Raw genomic sequence first — 21,509 nt, 5'->3', positions numbered from 1 at the left:
TGCACATGACACATACCCTATAGTCTAAAGAAATTAGCATAAAAATCCACAAAGATTTCACATCTTGATAAGAATTCAAAGTGATGCAAATACTGACAAGTTACTTTAAAGATACACTTCACAGTCCAAATATTTAACATCCTATTACTCCAGTACTTCAGTAGTAGAAAATATAACAGGTCAGGTAGAGTCAGTCCTTCCTTTTCTTTTTACAGGACACTAATGAAGTTCACTATCTGCTTTATACTAATTAAAAATTTGCACATAGCTGCCTTTAAGATTTTCTTGTTGCCTAGGTCAAACCCTTGTCAGATTGATTATGTACTGAATAATTATTAAAATATTACTTTGCAAATCTGACAAGTATTTCCAGTGTCATGGTTTGTGACATATCCTCTCATATCTTGAGTTGAAATAATAATCAGAGTTAGCTATTATATTAACATCCACATTATGATAAGTGAATATTATTTTTACTTATTTGCAACTGTTTTTCCATCAGTCCTTGACAGTTTTGGAACAGTAGTCTAAGTGAAAATACATCTGCGAAATATTTTTTTGGGTTCATGTTCAAGTCATCTATTCTTTAACTGGAGTGACAAAGGTCATACGGTTTTTTATTTTATAGATTTTATTCCTCCTGTAAATTTGACATTATCCGAGTACAGGTAATATACACTCTTTAAGAAAACAGCCATACAAGATGGAAGCCAACCTAGAATTGCCACCAAAAAGCATCACGTAAAGAGTGTGTATAGCAAGATCACTCTCAAGTTGTTGGGTGACTTTCCAAATAAGCATATTTCTTTAAAAAATATCATTCAACATTAATTCTATTATTAACATAATCTATTTTCATTAGAAGCTAGTGTGGTGCATACAGATAATTTGATATTGGTATTGGTTCACCTAAATACAAATTTAATATTTTCAATAGTAGATTGTCTGAGCAATACTCAAGAATGGGTTACACTAACATTCTGTACATGATTTTCTTTTCCAAAATTCTCTCAATAAAGTGTAGTAGGCCATTTACATTTCCTACAACCATCCTTATGTGTTTGTTTCATTCAATATTCATTGCAGTGCTACACCAAGATTTTTAGTCAGCATGACTGAGTTAAGCAACACACTACTAATTCCATATGCAAATAATACATAATTGTTTTTCCTACTCATCTGCATTAACTCACGTTTTTCTACATTTAAAGTAAGCTTCCATTCATCACACAACTAGATATTTTTATTAAAGTCACCTTGTATCCTCCTACAGTCACTCAGTGATGACGCATTCACATACAGATTAGATCAGATGTACTTTTCATTCCAACTGATCCATAGTGAGGAGTCCTCTGGGATGTGGACTATGTCAGGAAACAAGAATACACAATAAGTATTTTCAAAATAAGATCAGATATGCTAATGTTGCTTCGACAGATCTCAGTTGCAAATGAGATTACCCATGCAGATGGGGGAGGGGGGGGGGGGGGGGGGGGGGGGGAAATCACCAACCACTTAGTTGCATAGGCTATCATAGGCATGCATCATTAAAAAAAAAGTTTTGTATATCACTTATTTACAATGATTGCATTACTGTACAAAATTTGTACAGAAGTCGGACTGTACATAGTATTCACATTCTGTGATAGTATTAATAACACACACATATCAGTCAGTTCTGCTAAGAAATTCATCAATGGATAGGAGTTTGCCACCAATAAGTCCTTTAGACTCTTCTCAAACTGACCTTTATTATTAGTTAAACTTTTTATGGCTACTGGCATGTTATTGAAAATGTGTGTTGCTGAATAGTGGATACCTCTCTGAACCAAAGTAAATGACTTTAAATCTTTTTGAAAGTTATTCCTATTTCTAATATTGATTCCATGAACTGAGCTGTTGGTTTGGAAAACCAAAACATCATCAGCAACAGCCACAGATTTCTGCTCATCCTGTCCATTACATCGTTTATGGATGTAGAAAATAAAAGTTGTCCTATTACACGTCCTTTGGGATCTTCCAAAAATACCCTTGTCTCTAATGAACACTCACTGTTGAGGACTATGTCTGTAAGCCACTCACATATCTGGGAATCAGTTGCTTGTGCACATGCCATTGTTACCACTCTGCAGTGGAGCACCATATCAAAGGCATGGCCTGTCAATCATTCTATTTGTCTTGAAGAATCCAGATCATGATTTGTTACCTAGCAAGTTGGTGCACTGGTAAGACATTGGACTCATATTTAGGACTTTTGTTCAAATCCATGTCTGGTACTCATATTTAGGTTTTCTGTGATTTACCTAAATTGCTTAAGGCAAATTCCAGCATGGTTCCTTTGAAAGAGACACATGTGATTTATTTCCCAATTCCAAGTTTGTGCTTCATCCATAATGATTCCATCATCTTCCTTTTTTTCTCCATGATGCATTAATAGCATCATCAGCATGTAAGGTGATTTGACGTGCCACCAGAGGTGATCTTTGTAATGCTGTTACTAATTTATTTTCAATCCCCTAGTTTATAATAGAAAATTGAGGATTCAGAATTTTTTTAATTGTAAAATTCCTTTCTATTTTATAGGCAACCAAAGCAAAGAAGCCTATGATTGTTCAAATCACATTTATGGATGGCTCATATAAAAATGTTGAAATAGATTCAGCAACCACAGCAGAAGAACTGTGTAACAATCTGAGCCAAAATATAGGTTTGACTGACACATTTGGCTTCTCAGTTTTTGTTTCTGTTATGGATAAGGTAAGTGACAGACTGTAATGTAAAGCAGAAGATTATTGTATCTACTTTATTATTTTTATTTTTAAAGATGCACAGAATATTGCCTGAGATCTGTTCCCTTTTCTTATTAGGTTATTTCTTCAGAATGGGTGAAAGATATCTATCCCAAAACTACAAACTTTAAAAAAAATCTTTAAGTCTCTTACATAGAATGAGCTGAGCAACTGTTTTGAATCACTTAATATCCTATCATACAATGAGTCTGGTTTCCAGCAAGATAAAAGCACTACTGTTGCTGTCCTTCATAAAAGCACTACTGCTGTTGTCCTTGAATTAGTTACAGGTTACTTACTTAATAAATCTTTTGACTGTTGCCCATTTATATTCCACTTGCACAACTTGAGACTTGTGTCAAACACAACCTATCTCTAACTGTAATCAAGTCTCAGTTGAGTGATGGGTGACACTTTTTCTCAGTTAGAAACAGATATTCTTGTTTGAAGGAGCTCATTTCTTGGGACATTCATTCTCATACTTGCAGTTAATGTCTTACCTAGCAATAAAGGAGCAAAGATGTTACTAAGATGACACATCAATGGTTTTTATGCACCCTTGCATCATAGAATTAAATCAAACAACACTGAAACTTACCAGTGAAGTGGTTTTCATGTAATGAATCTCTGAGTACTCCAAAGATAACACAGGAACTTATTCTCAGATTAATTAAAGCTGCAAAAAGAAAATCAGAAAAATTTTTAGGCCTCCATACTGCCAGCACATTAAACTGGAAGGAATGTATTAGCTTTGGAAGGAACCTGTTGTCTCTGCAGGAGAACAGTTTGAATGTGTTACCTCATGTGGAAACTGGCTGGTGTACTCATAGTGATCACCTGAAAATAGCACAGTTGGGGCTCATTTCATATGGAATACCAATTTGGAGGCAATCTTATCAAATCAGTGAAATTCTGAAAATACAACCAAAGTTATCAGAATAATGCATAAAGTCAATCATAAGGAGCACTGTAGTCATATTTTTATCAACCTGAAGCTACCTACTGTTGTGAAACTTCTTATCTGTAGTATATTACTTTATGTTAACACCAACATAAGTGAGTTTGACAATCAGAAGAGTATCCTAAGCCATACCGCTAAAGACAAAGTGGAGACTGCTCACTCAAGTCATAGAGTGACCACAACTGGGGTATCTCACCAAATAACATTGTCTAAAACCTAATTATGAACTACCACAATCTACTCAGTCAACACATTTTAACAGTTTTAAAGCTGATATTGATAATTGTTCACTGGAACAGCTGTTTCAAAAATTGACAAAAATTTTGGAATGAAATCATCCTGACATGAAATTTTGGAAAATATGGATATGAAAGTAGGTTTTATGTTTAACAGTTATTGTTGGAACAGTTTCTCATGCTATTCACAGCTCATTTCATGATAGAATCCATACCATTCAGGTGTCTGAATTTTATAATACTGCCTTAAATATTTATTTGTTAATTTTTCTGTTGCCTTTGGTCCACAGGTAACTTCAATAGGAAACACCAAAGAACATGTGATGGATGCCATTTCTCAGTGTGAACAGTATGCAAAGGAAAAGGGAGTACTAGAGAAAAATGCTCAATGGAGGTTGTATTTCCGCAAAGAAATATTTGCACCCTGGCACAATACAGTTGATGACAGTGTTGCAACAAATCTGATATACCATCAGGTGGTCCGTGGTGCTATGTTTGGGGAATACAGGTGTGACAAGGTAAAATATTGTACCACTGACATTTTTACTGAACTTATTGAGCTCATAAATTACTAATAGTTGCATCAATTGACCTGTTGTTTACTTACAGAATTGGGAAATGTTTATTGCTATACATACTTCATTCATGTTTAACATCTTTGGTCTATTAAAGGTTTTGCTATCTTTCTTTAGTTTCAGTTTGTTGAGGTAATCTTTATATGTCAGATAATTACATATCAAATTGCAGAGAGTGCAAGGTAGAAGATAAATGAAGATAGCCCACTGCGTGATATAAAGCAGGAGTGTTGAACAGTGATCAACTAAGCAAAGGGAGAAAGTTATCAGATTTTGAACAAATATTATAAAATTATAAAACATAATTATGCGCAATTATTTACCTTCTTAAGTTGAAATATTTAGTACTGCCAATAGACACATATAAAATTCATTGGAATGATCATAGCTTTCAGAGATATTAGTTCTTTCCATAGGGAGAAGAGGAGCATAGGGTGGTGAAGGTTAAAAAGTACTGGTCCGCAATTCACTCTCATAATTTTACAGTTTTCTTGTTTATACCAATGTACCTGCAGCTGCACCTAGAAGCTTTACTTCATGGTAGCTGGAAATTTATTCTCTTCATAATTTTCCACTGAAAAATAAAATAAAAATATCACAGTGGTCTTCTGATAATGGTTGGAACCTGAAATTGATAGCAGTGAGATTTTTGGGAAAAATTTAATTGTATATTGAAAGGTTAGGCAAACGGGGATATAGTGGCAGTGTATTTGTCGCAGTGGAAAAAAGTGAATCAACAAAGATAAAAATTGAAGCTGTATGTGAGATTTTTTGGGCAAGATGTAGTATCAGGGGTGGGCGTAAAATGATTATTGAATCCTTCTATTGCCCACCACACTCATCTTCTGATGTGACTGAAAACTTCAGAGAAGACTCAGTTCACTGAGTTCCCCAGTCATACTGTAATCAATGTTGGAGTCTTTGATCATCAACAATTCATTGAGAAAATTACAGTTTTGTTAGTGGTGGGCATGGTAAGACATCCTGTGAAAGTTCAATAAATGTCATCTCTGGAAACTACCTAGAACAGGTAGTTAGGAATACTATTCATGATGTAAATTCATCAGATCTAATTGCAACATATAGACCTGACCTCTCTGAGGATGTCCACATTGAAACTAGTACCATTGACCATGATGTGGTTGTGACAACAATGATTACCAAAGTACAAAGTACAACTAAAACAAGCAGAAAGATATATTTGTTCAGTAAATTAGATAAAAAAAATCAGTAATGTCATATCTTAATGAGGAATTTGAAACTTTCAGTACAGGTCAGAAGCAAGTAGAGGAACTCAGACTCAAGTAAGAATAGTTGACCACACAACCACGCACTGGATAGATATGTACCAGTAGAACAGTTCATAATGAGAGTGAACCTCTGTGGTATGCAGTCACTGAACCAAACTGCTAAATAAACAGGAATTACTGGATAATAAGTGTAAAACAAAGTGTAGGGCTATAGATAGAGAGATGATAAATGAAATGTATTTGGCTGTCAAGAGAGCAATGCATGATGCCTTCAATGATTACTGTAGTAGAATATTATCAAATGATATTTTACAAAACCCAAAGAAAGTTAGTGTTCAGTCCCTAGTGAGTGAGACAGGAATTGAAAGTGAGAGTAGCAAAGCAAAAGCTGAAATACTTAACTCCATTTCCAAATGTTCCTTTACAAAGGAAAAATGAGGAGAATTGCCCCAATTTCTTCCTTGCCCCACTGAAAAGATGAATGAAATAGGTATTGGTGTCAGCAGTGGTGAGAAACAGCTGAAATCATTAAAATGCTGAAATCATTAAAATTGAACAAAGCTCCAGGCCCCAATGGAATCCCTGTCAGATTCTATACTGAGTTTGCAGCTGAGTTCACCTCTCTTATAACTATAATCTATTTTAGATCCCCCGAACAAAGAAACATGCCTAGTTCTTGGAAAAAGGCACAGGTCACACCTGTTTACAAGAAGGGTGGTAGAAGTGATCCACAAAACTATAGTCCAGTATCCTCGCCATCAATTTGTTGCAGAATATTAGAATGAATTCTGAGCTCAAACATAATGGGGTATCTGGAACAGACTGGCCTCCTCAATGCCAACCAGCATGGATTTTGAAAACATCGATTATGTGTAACGCAACTTGCACTTTTCTCACAGGACATACTGGAAGCTTTCGATCAAGGCAACCAGGTAGTTGCAGTGTTTATTTATGAGAAGCACTTGACTGAGAAACGCACCTATGCTTACTGTCAAAAGTATAATCATATAGGGTACCAAGTGAAATTTGTGACTGGACAGATATCTTTTTGGTAGTGAAGACACGGCATGTTATCTTGGATGAGTCATCATCAGATGTAGAAGTAACTTCAAGTGCACCCCAGAAAAGTGTGTTGGGACCCATGCTGTTCATGTTACACATTAGTGATGTTGCAGACTGTATTAATAGTAAAATCAGGCTTTTTGAAATGATGCAGTAATCTATAATGAAGTACTGTCTAAGAGAAGCTGCATAAAAATTCAGTCAAATATTAATAAAATTTCAACATGGTGCAGAGATTGGCAACTTGCTCTAAATGTTCAGAAATGTAAAATTTTGCATTTCACAAAATGAAAAAATGTAGTATCCAATGACTATAATTGGAATCAGCCAACTCATACAAATAGCTGGTGGAGCATTTTGTAGGGATATGAAGTCGAATGATCACATAGGTTCAGTCGTGGGTAAAGCCGGTGGCAGACTTCAATTTATTGGTAGAATATTGGGGAAGAGCAATCAGTCTACAAAAGAGATTACTTACAAATCACTCATGTGACTCATCCTAGAATTTTGATCAAGTGTGAGGAACCCATACCAGATAGTATTAACAGAAGATATTGAACATATACAAAGAAGAGCAGCACGAATGGTCACTGGATTGTTTAATCCATGGGAGAGTGTCATGTATATACTGAAGGAACTGAACTGGCAGACTCTTGAAGAAAGACGTAATCTATCCTGAGAAAGTCTAATAACAAATCTTCAAGAACCAGGCTTAAAATGGTTACTCTAGGGATACACTACAATCCCCTACGTATTGCTCACACAGAGATTGTGAGGATAGGATTAGAATAGTTACTGCATGCACAGAGACTTCAAACATTCTTCACACTCTCCATACATGAATGGGACAGGAAGAAACCTTAATGATTGGTACACTGCCATGTATCCTCTGCCAGACATCCCATGGTGATTTACAAAGTATAGATGTAGGTGTAGACCCATGTTTATCATACACTATCTGGTCACCTTATTGTGACCACCTGTCAAAAAATAATCAGCATTTGCAGCACAGACCACTGCAGTACATGCAGGAAGAGACAGTGAGGTTGTAAAAGGTATCAACAGGCATGCCAACTCCAGTGCCGTGACCAGCTGCACTAGGTTTCTTGATTGTGGATCCATTGCACAAACAGCCTAATCAAGGTGGTCTTACAGATTCTCAATTGAGTTTAAATCTGGGAAGTTTGTTGGCCAGGAGTGTATGGTAAACTAATCCTAGTGATCTTCAAACCATGCACATACACTGTGAACTGTGTGACACTGTGCATTGTCCTGCTATTAGATGTCATTGTGCTGAGGAGAAACAAACTGCGTATAGTAGTGGATGTGTTCCCCAAGGATAGATGCATACTTCTGTTGGCCGATTGTAACTTTGAGAATCACAAGATCCCCTGGGGATTGCCAAGAAATCACTCCTCAGACCATAACGTTCCCTCCTCAAGCCCAGATTGTTCTGATGATTGTTGCAGTGTATTTGCTTTCAGTCCAATGGAGCATGAAACATGATTTATCTGAAAAGGCCTCCTGTTGAAACTCAGTGCAAGTCCACTTGCAGTATTGCTGTGCAAATTCCAGCCATCATTGCCAATGAACAGCAGTCAGCATGGGTGCATGAACCAAGCACCTGCTGTGGAGGCCCACATACAGCAACATTTGCTGAATGGTCATTGAGGAGACATTGTTGGTAGCCCCTCGGTTCTTTTGGGTAGTCAGTTGCTCAACAGTTGCACATCTCTTTGCCTGTACACATCTCCACAGCCATTGTTCACCCCTGTCATCTATGGCCCGTGATACATCACAGTTGCCATGGTGCTGGTTTTGGATATACCATTTTCTCATGTACAGTATACTTTAACCATTTTCCTTCTTATCTCATCTGGTAAGTTTTCCTCTTTTCTTAAACCTCTCCAGTCCTGTTCCTTCACCCATCTTCCTTCCCCTTCAACCCTTCTGCCAGAAGAAGGAGCCACTGGCTCCTAAAGCTTTCATAAGTAAAACCTTTTCTATGTGTGCATCTCCTGTTGCTGCTTGGTGATTAGAATTGTTATCTATCGAATTAAATTATATAGTCAAAAACAGATTATTTTTATTGTTATACTTTAACTGTGGCATTACATGAACAGTTTATAAACTTAGCCATTTTAGAAATTGTTCCAACCTTGGCACAAAAGCCAATGATCATGCCCTTTTGGATGTCATATAAATCGCTCTGTTTTCACTTTATGACAATGATTGCACTGTTTTCCAACACATTTTACATACCCTCCAAAGCTATTGCTGCTACATGACATGACAGTGAACAAGGGCGGTAGTCACATTAATTTGACTGGAATGTGTTACATTTTTAAAAAGGTATGTGACACAGGTGTAATGATGAACCTGCATGCTACATGTCATCTGTGCTCCAATTTTTTGTGCACTGAATACTTTAGTTTTAATTGATGCTTGCCCATTACATTAACAATAACATCTTCACAAATTAAAACCATCTATATAGGTTAAATATCACTTTCTTCAATTACAAAATTAACATTCATATTCAATACAGTAGTTGATGAACCTTGGTTTTTTTGCAGTTTGTGATTTATAATTGATGATATTATTTGTAAGCAAAGTGAAAGTTTTTGATATTTCAGTTTTACTTGTCGACTTTTTCTCAATAATGTAAATATGATAATGGAAAGTCTAAAAACTTGCCATATAGTTGACCAGTTAATTGGCACATAAACTAGTTTGGAAACATATTCAGTCTTGTTTATCTGGCAATAAATTGTTGTGTTATTGTTGTGATCTTCAGTCCTGAGACTGGTTTGATGCAGCTCTCCATGCTACTCTATCCTGTGCAAGCTTCTTCATCTCCCAGTACCTACTGCAACCTACATCCTTCTGAATCTGTTCAGTGTATTCAGCTCTTGGTCTCCCTCTATGGTTTTTACCCTCCACACTTCCCTCCAGTACTAAATTGGTGATCCCTTGATGCCTCAGAACATATCCTACCAACTGATCCCTTCTTCTAGTCAAGTTATGCCACAAACTTCTCTTCACCCCAATCCTATTCAATACCTCCTCATTAGTTATATGATCTACCCATCTAATCTTCAGCATTCTTCTGTAGCACCACATTTCGGAAGCTTCTACTCTCTTCTTGTTCAAACTACTTATCGTCCATGTTTCACTTCCATACATGGCTACGCTCCATACAAATACTTTCAGAGATGACTTCCTGACACTTAAATCTATACTTGATGTTAACAAATTTCTCTTCTTCAGAAGCGCTTTCCTTGCCATTGCCAGTCTGTATTTTATATCCTCTCTACTTCGACCATCATCAGTTACTTTGCTCCCCATATAGCAAAACTCCTTTACTACTTTAAGTGTCTCATTTCCTAATCTAATTCCCTCAGCATCACCCAACTTAAATCGACTACATTCCATTATCCTCGTTTTGCTCTTGTTGATGTTCATCTTACATCCTCCTTTCAAGACACTATCCATTCCATTCAACTGCTCTTCCGAGTCCTTTGCTGCCTCTGACAGAATTACAATGTCATTGGCGAACCTCAAAGTTTTTATTTCTTCTCCATGGATTTTAATACGTACTCCGAATTATTCTTTTGTTTCCTTTACTGCTTGCTCAATATACTGATTGAATAACATTGGGGAGAGGCTACAACCCTGTCTCACTCCCTTCCCAACCACTGCTTCCCTTTCATGTCCCTCAACTCTTATAACTGCCATCTGGTTTCTGTACAAATTGTAAATAGCCTTTCGCTCCCTGTAATGTACCCCAGCCACCTTCAGAATTTGAAAGAGAGTATTCCAGTCAACATTGTCAAAAGCCTTCTCTAAGTCTACAAATGCTAGAAATGTAGGTTTGCCTTTCCTTAATCTAGCTTCTAAGCTAAGCCGTAGAGTCAGTATTGCCTCATGTGTTCCAACATTTCTACAGAATCCAAACTGATCTTCCGCGTGGTCAGCTACTACCAGTTTTTCCATTCATCGGTAAGGAATTTGCGTTAGTATTTTGCATCCGTGAGTTATTAAACTGATTGTTCAGTAATTTTCACATCTGTCAGCATCTGCTTTCTTTGGCATTGGAATTATTATGTTCTTCTTGAAGTCTGAGGGTATTTTGCTTGTCTCATACATCTTGCTTACCAGATGCTAGAGTTTTGTCAGGACTGGCTCTCCCAAGGCCGTCAGTAGTTCTAATGGAATGTTGTCTACTCCCGGGGCCTTGTTTCGACTCAGGTCTTTCAGTGCTCTGTCAAACTCTTCATGCAGTATCGTATCTCCCATTTCATCTTCATTTACATCGCCCTTGTATAGACCCTCCATATACTCCTTCCATCTTTCTGCTTTCCCTTCTTTGCTTAGAACTGGGTTTCCATCTGAGCTCTAGATATTCACACAAGTGGTTCTCTTTTCTCCAAAGGTCTCTTTAATTTTCCTGTAGGCAGTATCTATCTTACCCCTAGTGAGATAAGCCCCTACATCTCTACATTTGTCCTTTAGCCATCCCTGCTTAGCCATTTTGCACTTCCTGTTGATCTCATTTTTGAGACTTTGTACTTCTTTTTGCCTGCTTCATTTACTGCATTGTTATATTTTCTCCTTTCATCAATTAAATTCAATATTTCTTCTGTTACCCAAGGATTTCTACTAGCCCTCATCTTTTTACCTACTTGAGCCTCTGCTGCCTTCACTACTTTATCTCTCAAAGCTACCCATTCTTCTTCTATTGTATTTCTTTCCCCCATTCCTGTCAATTGTTCCCTTATGCTCTCCCTGAAACTCTGTACAACCTCTGGTTTAGTCAGTTTATTCAGGTCCTATCTCCTCAAATTCCCACCTTTTTGCAGTTTCTTCAGTTTTAATCTACAGTTCATAACCAATAGATTGTGGTCAGAGTCCACATCTGCCCCTGGAAATGTCTTACAATTTAAAAACTGGTTCCTAAATCTCTGTCTTACCATCATATAATCTATCTGAAACCTGTCAGTATAAATTGTTATATTAAAAAAAAGAACAAAAGAAAAACAGGTAGATGAAGTGAAGGAATGATAAGTTTAATAACTAGTGACTTCTGTCTCTACAGTACCCGCAACTGGAAAGTTGAAGGTTCTGTGAAAGGAAACATTAAATTGCATTAGGATTAATATTAATAATTTTCTTCAATATTTTAATTATCTTTTCTGCAGGAAAGTGATATAGCAATGATGGCAGCTCAACAGTATTATATTGAGTATGGGACAAATATGGATGAAAAAATTCTGTCCACACAGTTACCCAATTACATACCATCTCACATTTGGAAGATTGACCCTGATAATATACTCCCACGCTGGGGAAGGCTTGTTTTGGATGCTTATCAGAAGGTATGTTCTAGGCTTGATTCTGTGTGTTTATATTAGTTCTGCACTTTTTTAAGTGAAGTATATTACTGTATTACAATAATGAAAATTTCAGGATGAAACAATAAACAAAAACCAGGGAAGACATCTTGGGTTGTCGGGTGTTCTGCCGGATATCAGCGTTGTACTTGCACGATATTTCGGTCACGTAGCTCGAGACCTTCAGGTGCGACCTGAGACTCAGGTCGCACCTGATGAAGGTCTCGAGCTACGTGACCGAAATATCGTGCAAGTACGACGCTGATATCCGGCAGAACACCCGACAACCCAAGATGTCATTAGATCGCCGGGAAAGCCTGAAGAGTTACAAAAACCAGGGAAGTTAACCACATACCTATACCTGATTGGTGTGTGGTGCATAGATGCATTGTAATAGGTCATACTTTTACTAGCTTTCAAACTACCGTACCATTTTTTGCAGACATTTTTATACAGACCACCAATGAGCTGTTTGATGGTAGATATAAAATGTCTTTATTGAAACTGTGGAGCCCCACTTAAAGAAGATTTTTACTCCTTTTGTAGTTTTCAGCTAATCCCCCCCCCCCCCCCCCCCCCACACACACACACACAATATTACATACACCCAAATGTGACTGTGATCGTAGTGAATTGTTATGAAAGGTGTTGAAAATGGGGAAATTGCATGGGAGAGAGGGAACATGTCAAATGGGAGGGGATAAGATGTATGAGAGGAAAGTAGGAGTGGGGAAATAATACAGGAGAGGAGAGGTGGAGACATAATAGCAGCAAATGAGGAATAAAAGGGTGACAGAGATCACGAAATTTTCTACTCATTATTATCACTGTGATTCTTTTTGGACCCACGATAGGACTGTTGTTTTTTCTGTGCCTGTCTATATTGAGATGTCTGGCTTCTGATATGGCAGTTCATTCCTTTCATATTGGTGTTCACTAATTATGACAATTCGAGGAATGATGGCTAACACTTAGACAGTGATGCATGTTCAGTTATACTGCCAGTAGTAATGATCCTTCTTATGACAACTACAATTGCTAATAATGACTCATTACTTTTTGGACTGTAAAATTAGACCAGTTGATTAATGAACATATCAGTTAAGTGTGAGAGTATTAGAAGAATGAAGTACCTGTGTAAGTTATTTATGAGATATAACTTTAATACAAGTCATTTTATATCTGTATTTACGTTAGTAATATGAAAATTAACCATTCACATCAAGATTCTCCATGGGTTCCATAAATCAATTAAAACAACTGCCAAGAAGGTTACTTTTCTGTAATGACCTTGTCATCAGTAGGATGTTCAAACCTTATCTTCCTGTCATCACCTGACAGGGGTAGCAACATACTTATGTGAATTCCTCAGTTGAATAGGATGTGATATGGGATTTTTCAGATCTATCAACTTTGGCATGAGCGGCTTTGTGCAAGGGAGTAAGTTGGTGGCAGGGTCTAGCTGAGGTTTATCAGGTCTCTATGATTGGAGACAGTACAGAAAGACTTGGGTGTCAGGCTAGGGAGGCAGGTATGAAGAAACAAGCTTCTGCATTGATACCTTGGTGTGATTTTATTTTCTTCTTTCTGAGTTTACATGAACATGTCAAAGAGCACAGACACTGGGTCGTAATTTCAATGAGCATAGAACACAGATGAGGCTTACTAGATAGTGATATTACTAGAACAAATAGCCTGTCTGGCCTATCACTTTGACTCGAATCATGAAAAGAAGCCAGTTTCTTATTGCTCGAATTGAACATCAGCCTCTGTTACAAGTCACACTGTAAGTGACAATCAGTCATAGGTACATGTAAGCCATGACAGACTAACTACCAAAGTCCAGAGGTATGTACAAGTAAGAATGCAAGTCCTTCTTAGTGCACAAACATAACTGAATAGATTCTTCCACTCACATAATTTTCTGCTGTCGGCTGACCAGACACCCGAGGCTCGTCTACTGGCAGGAACTCTCAAACTGTTGAACTCTGCCCTATTTGTCAACTGGTGGCCGCTTTATACTATGTTAGGGCTTTCTGCTTATAAATGGTATGTGACTGAATCACATGTTTATCCACAATTCACAATCAGTCAGCTTGAAATCAACGGTTTCTTAAGGCTCACGATCTCATATTATATTGACGAAAGTTGACAAGCATGGTATGTCTCCATCTAGGTTCTCAGGCTCTGCTTATTAAAATTCTTAACAAGATGACTTATTTTTTTCTTTTGTTTACAATATGTTCATGATTTGGTCATTAAATTCCTTTTACTTTTTCTGAAAAAAAAAAAAACATTATGAAATGTACAACAGAGAGATAACTATTTTTTGGGGAGATGGTGTCAGATATTATATTAATTCAATTTATGGGCTGACTAAAGGAAAAATAATTTTCATTGGTCTTTTTTCAGTTGACAATTACTATAATATTGAACATAATTACTTTAATGTAATGTTATCATTGTGACCTCTACTTGGTAAGTAAGTTGGCAAAGGTGCAAGAGCCATAGTCAGGAGTAGCACAGCTCAGAGAAAGCAAAGAAGGTTAAAGTTTAACTTTTTATGGAAATTTTCATTAGAAATGGAACATGAGTCCAGTTAACACAGAATTGGCAATACTGTGATAAGTGGACTCGTGTTCCATTTCTGATGAAAATTTCAATGAAAAATTAAACTTAAACCCTCCCATTCTACCATTATAGTGTAGTATTTTTCTATGCTCTATGTGTATAAGTGCTTCTCTTCAATATACCTATTGCCAGTTCTTTGTTAACTGGGCTCATGTTCCATTTCTAATGAAAATTCAATGAAAAATTAAACTTAAACCTTCTTTGCTTTTTGTGGTCTCTATTGGGCTAACACATGCATGGTTACCACTCATGTTCACAGAGTCATACCACCTATAAGGGGAAGTGAAGAGTAGCTGTTGCCTCCCCTTCTCCCATTCCCCCTATCCAGATGAAAAATAATTATGTCTTCACAAACTGAACTTGTTTACTTCCCTGTCACTTCATATAGACTACTGTATCAATTCAGTATCAGTTTGAAGAAAGCTATAATATGTAATGTAATGTGTGTGTCATAAGATATCAAAAATATTTTCCCATTCATTGCTATTCTCCTTACAACTAAAAATGCCAGATGGCTCTGCATTATAGATGCTTCTAGTAAAGTTGTACCTTTAGTTCTCAGTTTTTGTTGTTTTCTAGATAATGGCAAGAAATACTAAAAATGTGTGTAGAGAAAGTATTTGCTTGTACCTGAGTGTTACCTGCATAGCACCAAAATAACATGGACATTTCTCATATAAACTATATTCTCTCAGTTAAGAACATTGTGCATCATTGGTACTTATTAAAAGTGATAGTATCACTATATTTGGTGATTAATAAGCAGAATTGTACCTTTAGTTTGCAGTTTTTGTGGTGTTCTAGATAATGACAAGAAATACTAAAAATGTGTGTAGAGAAAGTACTTGCTTGTACCTGAATGTTACCTGCATAGCACCAAAATAACATGGACATTTCTCATATAAACTATATTCTCTCAGTTAAGAACATTGTGCATCATTGGTACTTATTAAAAGTGGTAGTATCACCAAATTTGGTGATTAATAAGCAGAATTCCAATAGTTTTGAATTTTGTTTTGTAAGAAATTGTGCTTCATTTTTTTCTCTCACTTGCCCCTTCCAAGGTACTAACATAACTCCCCCAAGTCAGATCCCAGGTCTCAGTGACATATTCTCTTTCTATAGTATATTGTTTTTAGAATTTTATTACATACAGTTTTGAACAGTTGGCTAAGCAGTTGCAATGTCCTGCTTATTTTCCTGCATTTGTAGTTAGCGTGGTTTTCCCTTCCAAATGCAGACCAAGGAATTTACTGTCTTCATTGTCTGTTTTTGAATTGCCGCAAATAGTTCCTACACATCTGTGGCATGAGTTGCCTGCTTTGAACACCAGTAACTATGGTATAGGCCTAAGCTTATGGTACTTCAGATATCCTATGTGTTAAAACATATGTTATATCCTCCTCATTGTCACTAAAACAGTAGAGAAATGTCATCAACATTAATAATTATTTGGGAATCAGAAGGATGTATAATATCATTTGCATACTGGTACACAAGAAAAAGAAATTGTCCCAATATTGACCCCTGCAGCACACCCTGCATTTCTGTTTTAGTCATAGACTGAATGTTAATTTTTCTCACCCCATTTTGACCATTTATATTTGAGCATTGTTCACAATTTTTTTAAATAAGTAGGTAGGAGTTCAAGAGATATATGTGTGATATTGTATTCCCTCAAATGTTGATTTTTTTCATCACATTTTGATAATTTATATCTGAGCATTGGTCACAATTTTTTAGGTAAGTAGGTAGGATTTCAAGAGATATGTATGTGATATTGTATTTCCTCAGTTTCTGCAAGAGAAGTGCATGCTTGACCAGACTGAAAGCTTTTGTGAGATCTAAAAATATGCCTACAGTATGCTTTCCATCATCTAGATAGCTACAGACTTATTGCAAAGGTCCCGTGACAGCTGTTGTGTGGTGTGATAATTACAAAATCCATGTTGGTTTCTGTGAAGAGACTGATTTTAGTGAAAATGGTACTAAGCTGTGCCAGCGTCACTGATTCAAAAATTGTACTAAATGTAGGAATCAGTGACATTATTCTGTGGTTTGATACTTTCTTCTTTGATCTTTGTTTTTTATTGGTCTGACAATGCCCATTTTCAGTTCATTAGGAAACATATCTTCCTTGATGCTATGATTGATGAGATGCATAATTGGTTTAATCACAACATTTGTGCAGTTTTGTAGTTACAGTGCTGGAAAGACAATCCCAGCAGTTGAGTGTTTGTTTTTTAGCTGTAGAATCATTTTGCTTATCTCTTGTTCTTTTACTTGCTAAAATTTAAAGCCCCTTATCAGCTGAGTAGCAGTGTGCTGGGATGTTGAGTGGATCTGTGCCTATGCTATCAACAGCCCTGGAGAAAGTTGTGGATCTGTGCCTATGCTAATTCAATGTTGGTTGAGTGTTTGTTTTTTAGCTGTAGAATCATTTTGCTTATCTCTTGTTCTTTTACTTGCTAATATTTAAAGCCCCTTATCAGCTGAGTAGCAGTGTTCTGGGATGTTGAGTGGATCTGTGCCTATGCTATCAACAGCCCTGGAGAAAGTTGTCAGATCTTTAACTGGGAAAACAAATCAGGAATACATATTAGTGGAGTATATTTGATCCACTTGTTTTTTTAGTAATGATGTTGTACTGTTTGCCCCTAGAACAGACAAACTTCAATGGCAAATGGAAGAACTTAATAGAGAAATTTTGGAGGAAGGACAGAAAATTAATTACAATAAGGCTAATTCAATGTTCAGTCGGTACACTAAAAATAAAGTAATGTAGATTGACAATGAAATTGTAGATCAAGTTGACCATCTTTTATATTTAGAGCAGCTGGAGCCAACAGTTAAATAGACAGATAAAGTACTAAACATAAGAGTAGAAATTGCCTGGAGCATATTTGGTAAATGAACAGTGTTTTCAAACTGAAGCTTTCATTGTTCCTAAGAGATAAAGTTTACAATTAGTATTACCAGTTTTAGCTGATGACTGTGGGAAACTGTCTCTAAATGTGAAAACCACTCACAAACTGAGAGCTGCCCAGTGAACAATGAAGAGATTTGTAATGAGAATTACTGAGAGAGATAGAAACAAACTGGAATTGAAGACATAACTATGACAGTAATGAAAATGAAATGAAGATAGGGCAGGGAGTCAGGCCTATGCATGGTTGATGTATCAGGGAAGTACTTTGCTGGATTCGATAAAATAAAAAATGAGAACAGGATAATGAAATAGAAATGTTAGTGCACAGACTGGTCTTTGAGAGGACTTTATCTAGCAATGAATGTCAAATGGCTGAAAATGAAAATTAATTGATATGTTTATTTGTGTAACATAATGTTTTTAATTTGTACGGTTCCTGTATCATTGACACAATGTGTCTGTTAGTTCATTGTAAGTTCTGAAGTGCCATTATTATCTAAGAGTTTTTGTATTCAATTGTAATATAAAACAGAATAAGTGATTTATGTCAGACCAGACAGACACGTGTCACACAAACTACATTCATATTGCCACTATATTGGCATCTTCAGTGGTTAGCATCACTGGCTGTCATGCTGTGGGTTATCACCTCAACCATGATCACTTGCAGTTATTTATAATTTAGTATTTGTAACTTCTGGAAGGTCCTTGAAATATTTTATGTTTGTAATGTTTGTATATATCGGAGTATTTGATATTTGTGTAAATAGCTGCACTCTACATACAGTAGATCATTTCTGTTCAGGCAGTATGTTGGTGTCAGTAATAAATGTTCTTGCAGTTCTCAGTGTTATACTTTATTGACGACCCTGTCTTCAGATTTGAACTTGATTGTTGTTTTATCATGACAATATCAGTATGGAGCTACAACTGAAAATTGTGACAGGACCAGGATTTCCTCTATTTCCTTTGTAGTTAGCTTCCAGTAAACCTATCAAAGCATTCCCTTGCCCAATCTAAAGTTTCAGTATCATTTAATGTTCTATCCTTTTTGCTGCATACTTATACATAACTCTGCTTCTTGTTAAGTTGTAAGTTATTGTACTCAAGAATAGAACCACATAACCCTCCTATTTTTAACATTATATACTTCTACTTTCTCGAAGTATAGTAATTTTATTGTGTAAAAATCTGACTTATTTTATATTCTAGTCTATCATTTCATGTATGAAATGTAATTTAAATTATAATTTAAATTGATTGGAAAGAGTAGTTGAAAAAAATTTTGAAGATAATTTATGAATATGTGCACAATCTTGGTTGAACTTTAACTGATACCAACATCAACAGACCTTTAATATCATTACATTCAAGGTCAGTAAACATAATTTGCATTACATACTGCTGCTTCAAGTAGGGTGCGTTACCAAATAATCACCGCAACCATTGAAACTGTCGATCTGTCACATGATGTACAATATTTTTAGTATAAATGAACCAAGTTCAGTAGGTGCCTTTCATGTCTGAGTTGTTACCTTCACATTAATTCCATTGTGTTTAGTCTTGATTGTGACAGTGTTGATGTAGCAACGCTCCTGCGGATACCACATACATTGTTCTTGTCTGCACCGAACAGGATCTCGGTGGCAAGTGAAACAATGAACAGATAGGAGTTGACCTCATAATCAAGCAAATAAATATTCCATTTCTAATAACTTTTTATAATACTTTTAATGAATGGTTAAAATATACATTTTTAACAATACTGGTATGATGGATCCTAGCATATCTCAGTATGCTACCACTTCCCAAAACAAAAGGGTGAAGATACATGAATTAATAACCTTACTTTGTTTCATACAGATATTTAATGATGTATCAAAACATTATCCTTGCCACAAAACAACTTGTTAATTTACATTTGACGGTGTCTATAACTCAATCAGTTTACATATAGCTTATAGATAAGAAAAGAAAAGAACAAAAAATAATATAATTCAATACAACTCATTGGTGTATCAGTATGTAATGGTGCTATGGAAATTCATTTGTTGCTACATAGGGAACTTCAGGTTCATTCCAATCTCACTCTGTTTTACATATTTTGTGTTGAAATAAAAAGCAGGGTCTACTTTTTAAAATAAACTTTTAATTTTCAGAGCTACTACGTCAAAGACAGAGTTCCAGCAAGCAAAGTGAAAGAAGATGTTGTGACCTTTGCAAAAATAAAATGGCCCCTCCTGTTTTCAAAGTTCTTTCAAGCACAGAGAGTTGGTGGTAAGAATATACTTAAATTTGCAATAAATTTTTGTTTGTTTGTTCAGTGCGTTTCTGCGTAGTGCAGCTTCAGGCTGTTCTGATGCGGTGTGTGTGTGTGTGTGTGTGTGTGTGTGTGTGTGTGTGTGTGTGTGTGTGTGTGTGGCAGTGGGTGGGTGGGTGGGTGGGGAAAGGGGGGGGGGTGCATGCTTGCATTTATATTTATTTCTACCATATTGTACTGTCATAGACAAATAATCTGTAAATGAAAATATTGCCTGGAAATATCTCAGAGATTTCCTTCTGTGGCTCTTAGCTGTCAGTTTCATGTCAGAGATCACATACTTCGTTACACGTGAAATTTTAACTTGCCCCATGCATTTTTCTTAATTTGCTTGTGTATTTCACTTAAACTATATCAAACATATTAAAACAGTGGCAGCAGACTATTTAAAGACAAATGAGTGAATTTTCCTACTCATTATACAAACTGAAAGCAAAGAAAGGATGTCAGTAGGCAGAAATTCAAAACACATGCAGAGAGACTGCATGACATATTTTCTTTGAGCACTTTAAGTACAATGGATATTTTTAAAAAGATTTCCACTGTACATGGCTACTTACCTTATTCTTCAGTACCTCTGGAGTTTTTTTATATGCTACATATATCTATACTATGTTAACAGAAACTCTAGGCTGGATGCAAACAAAGAGAAGTAATTGCTCATTTGCTGATGAATGACGTGTGTTGCACAGGAACTTTAAGCAATCATATGCACCTTAAAAAAGATGCACCAAAAAGAAATTAATGAAGTGGGGTGGAAATTGGGTAGACATGGTGTACATGTACAGACAAATAAATGGTTACAATTTCAGAAAAATTGTATGATTTATTTGAGAGAAAGATCTTCACAAATTGAGTAAGTCCATATCTGGCCCTGATGCAAGTATCTACTCAGTTTGACATTGATTGACAGAGTTGTTGGATATCCTCCTGAGGGATATCATTCCAAATTCTGTCCATGTGGAGCATTAGATCATCAAAAGCCTGAGATAGTTGCAGGGCCCTGCCCACAGTACTCCAGGTGTTCTTAACTGGGGAGAGATTTGGCAGCCTTGCTGACCAAGGTATGGTTGGCAAGCTAGAGACAAGCAGTAGAAACTCTTGTGGTGAACAGGAAGGCATTATCTTGCTGAAAGTAAGTCCAACATAGGTTGCCATGAAGGGCAAAAAACGGGGTCTACAATATCGTTGATGTACTGATATGCTGTAAGGGTGTCACAGGTGACATCCAAAGGGGTTCTGCTATGAAAAGGAATGGAATCGCAGACCATCACTCCTGGTTGTGAGCTGTGTTGTGGGTGACAGTCAGGTTGGAATCCCACCACCACCTGGGGTGTCTCCAGACTTGTCTTTCCTGATCATC

At 36.4% G+C, this 21,509-nt stretch overlaps 1 protein-coding gene across 1 annotated transcript in view; it reads left to right on the top strand.

Annotated features, from left to right (window-relative positions):
* Nucleotides 1-21,509, top strand: part of LOC126191464 (myosin-VIIa-like) — a 389,317-nt gene that overhangs the window by 228,798 nt on the left and 139,010 nt on the right. The window contains exons 23-26 of the mRNA XM_049932341.1: nucleotides 2,584-2,757; nucleotides 4,277-4,504; nucleotides 12,075-12,251; nucleotides 19,986-20,103. Coding sequence (XP_049788298.1) covers nucleotides 2,584-2,757; nucleotides 4,277-4,504; nucleotides 12,075-12,251; nucleotides 19,986-20,103 — 697 coding nt within the window. The remainder of the gene's footprint in view (nucleotides 1-2,583; nucleotides 2,758-4,276; nucleotides 4,505-12,074; nucleotides 12,252-19,985; nucleotides 20,104-21,509) is intronic.

The sequence above is a fragment of the Schistocerca cancellata genome, chromosome 6 (assembly GCF_023864275.1).
Source record: "Schistocerca cancellata isolate TAMUIC-IGC-003103 chromosome 6, iqSchCanc2.1, whole genome shotgun sequence".
Taxonomy (NCBI): domain Eukaryota; kingdom Metazoa; phylum Arthropoda; class Insecta; order Orthoptera; family Acrididae; genus Schistocerca; species Schistocerca cancellata.
The sequence above is the reverse complement of the archived record's forward strand: the minus strand, read 5'-3'. Positions and strand labels throughout refer to the sequence as shown.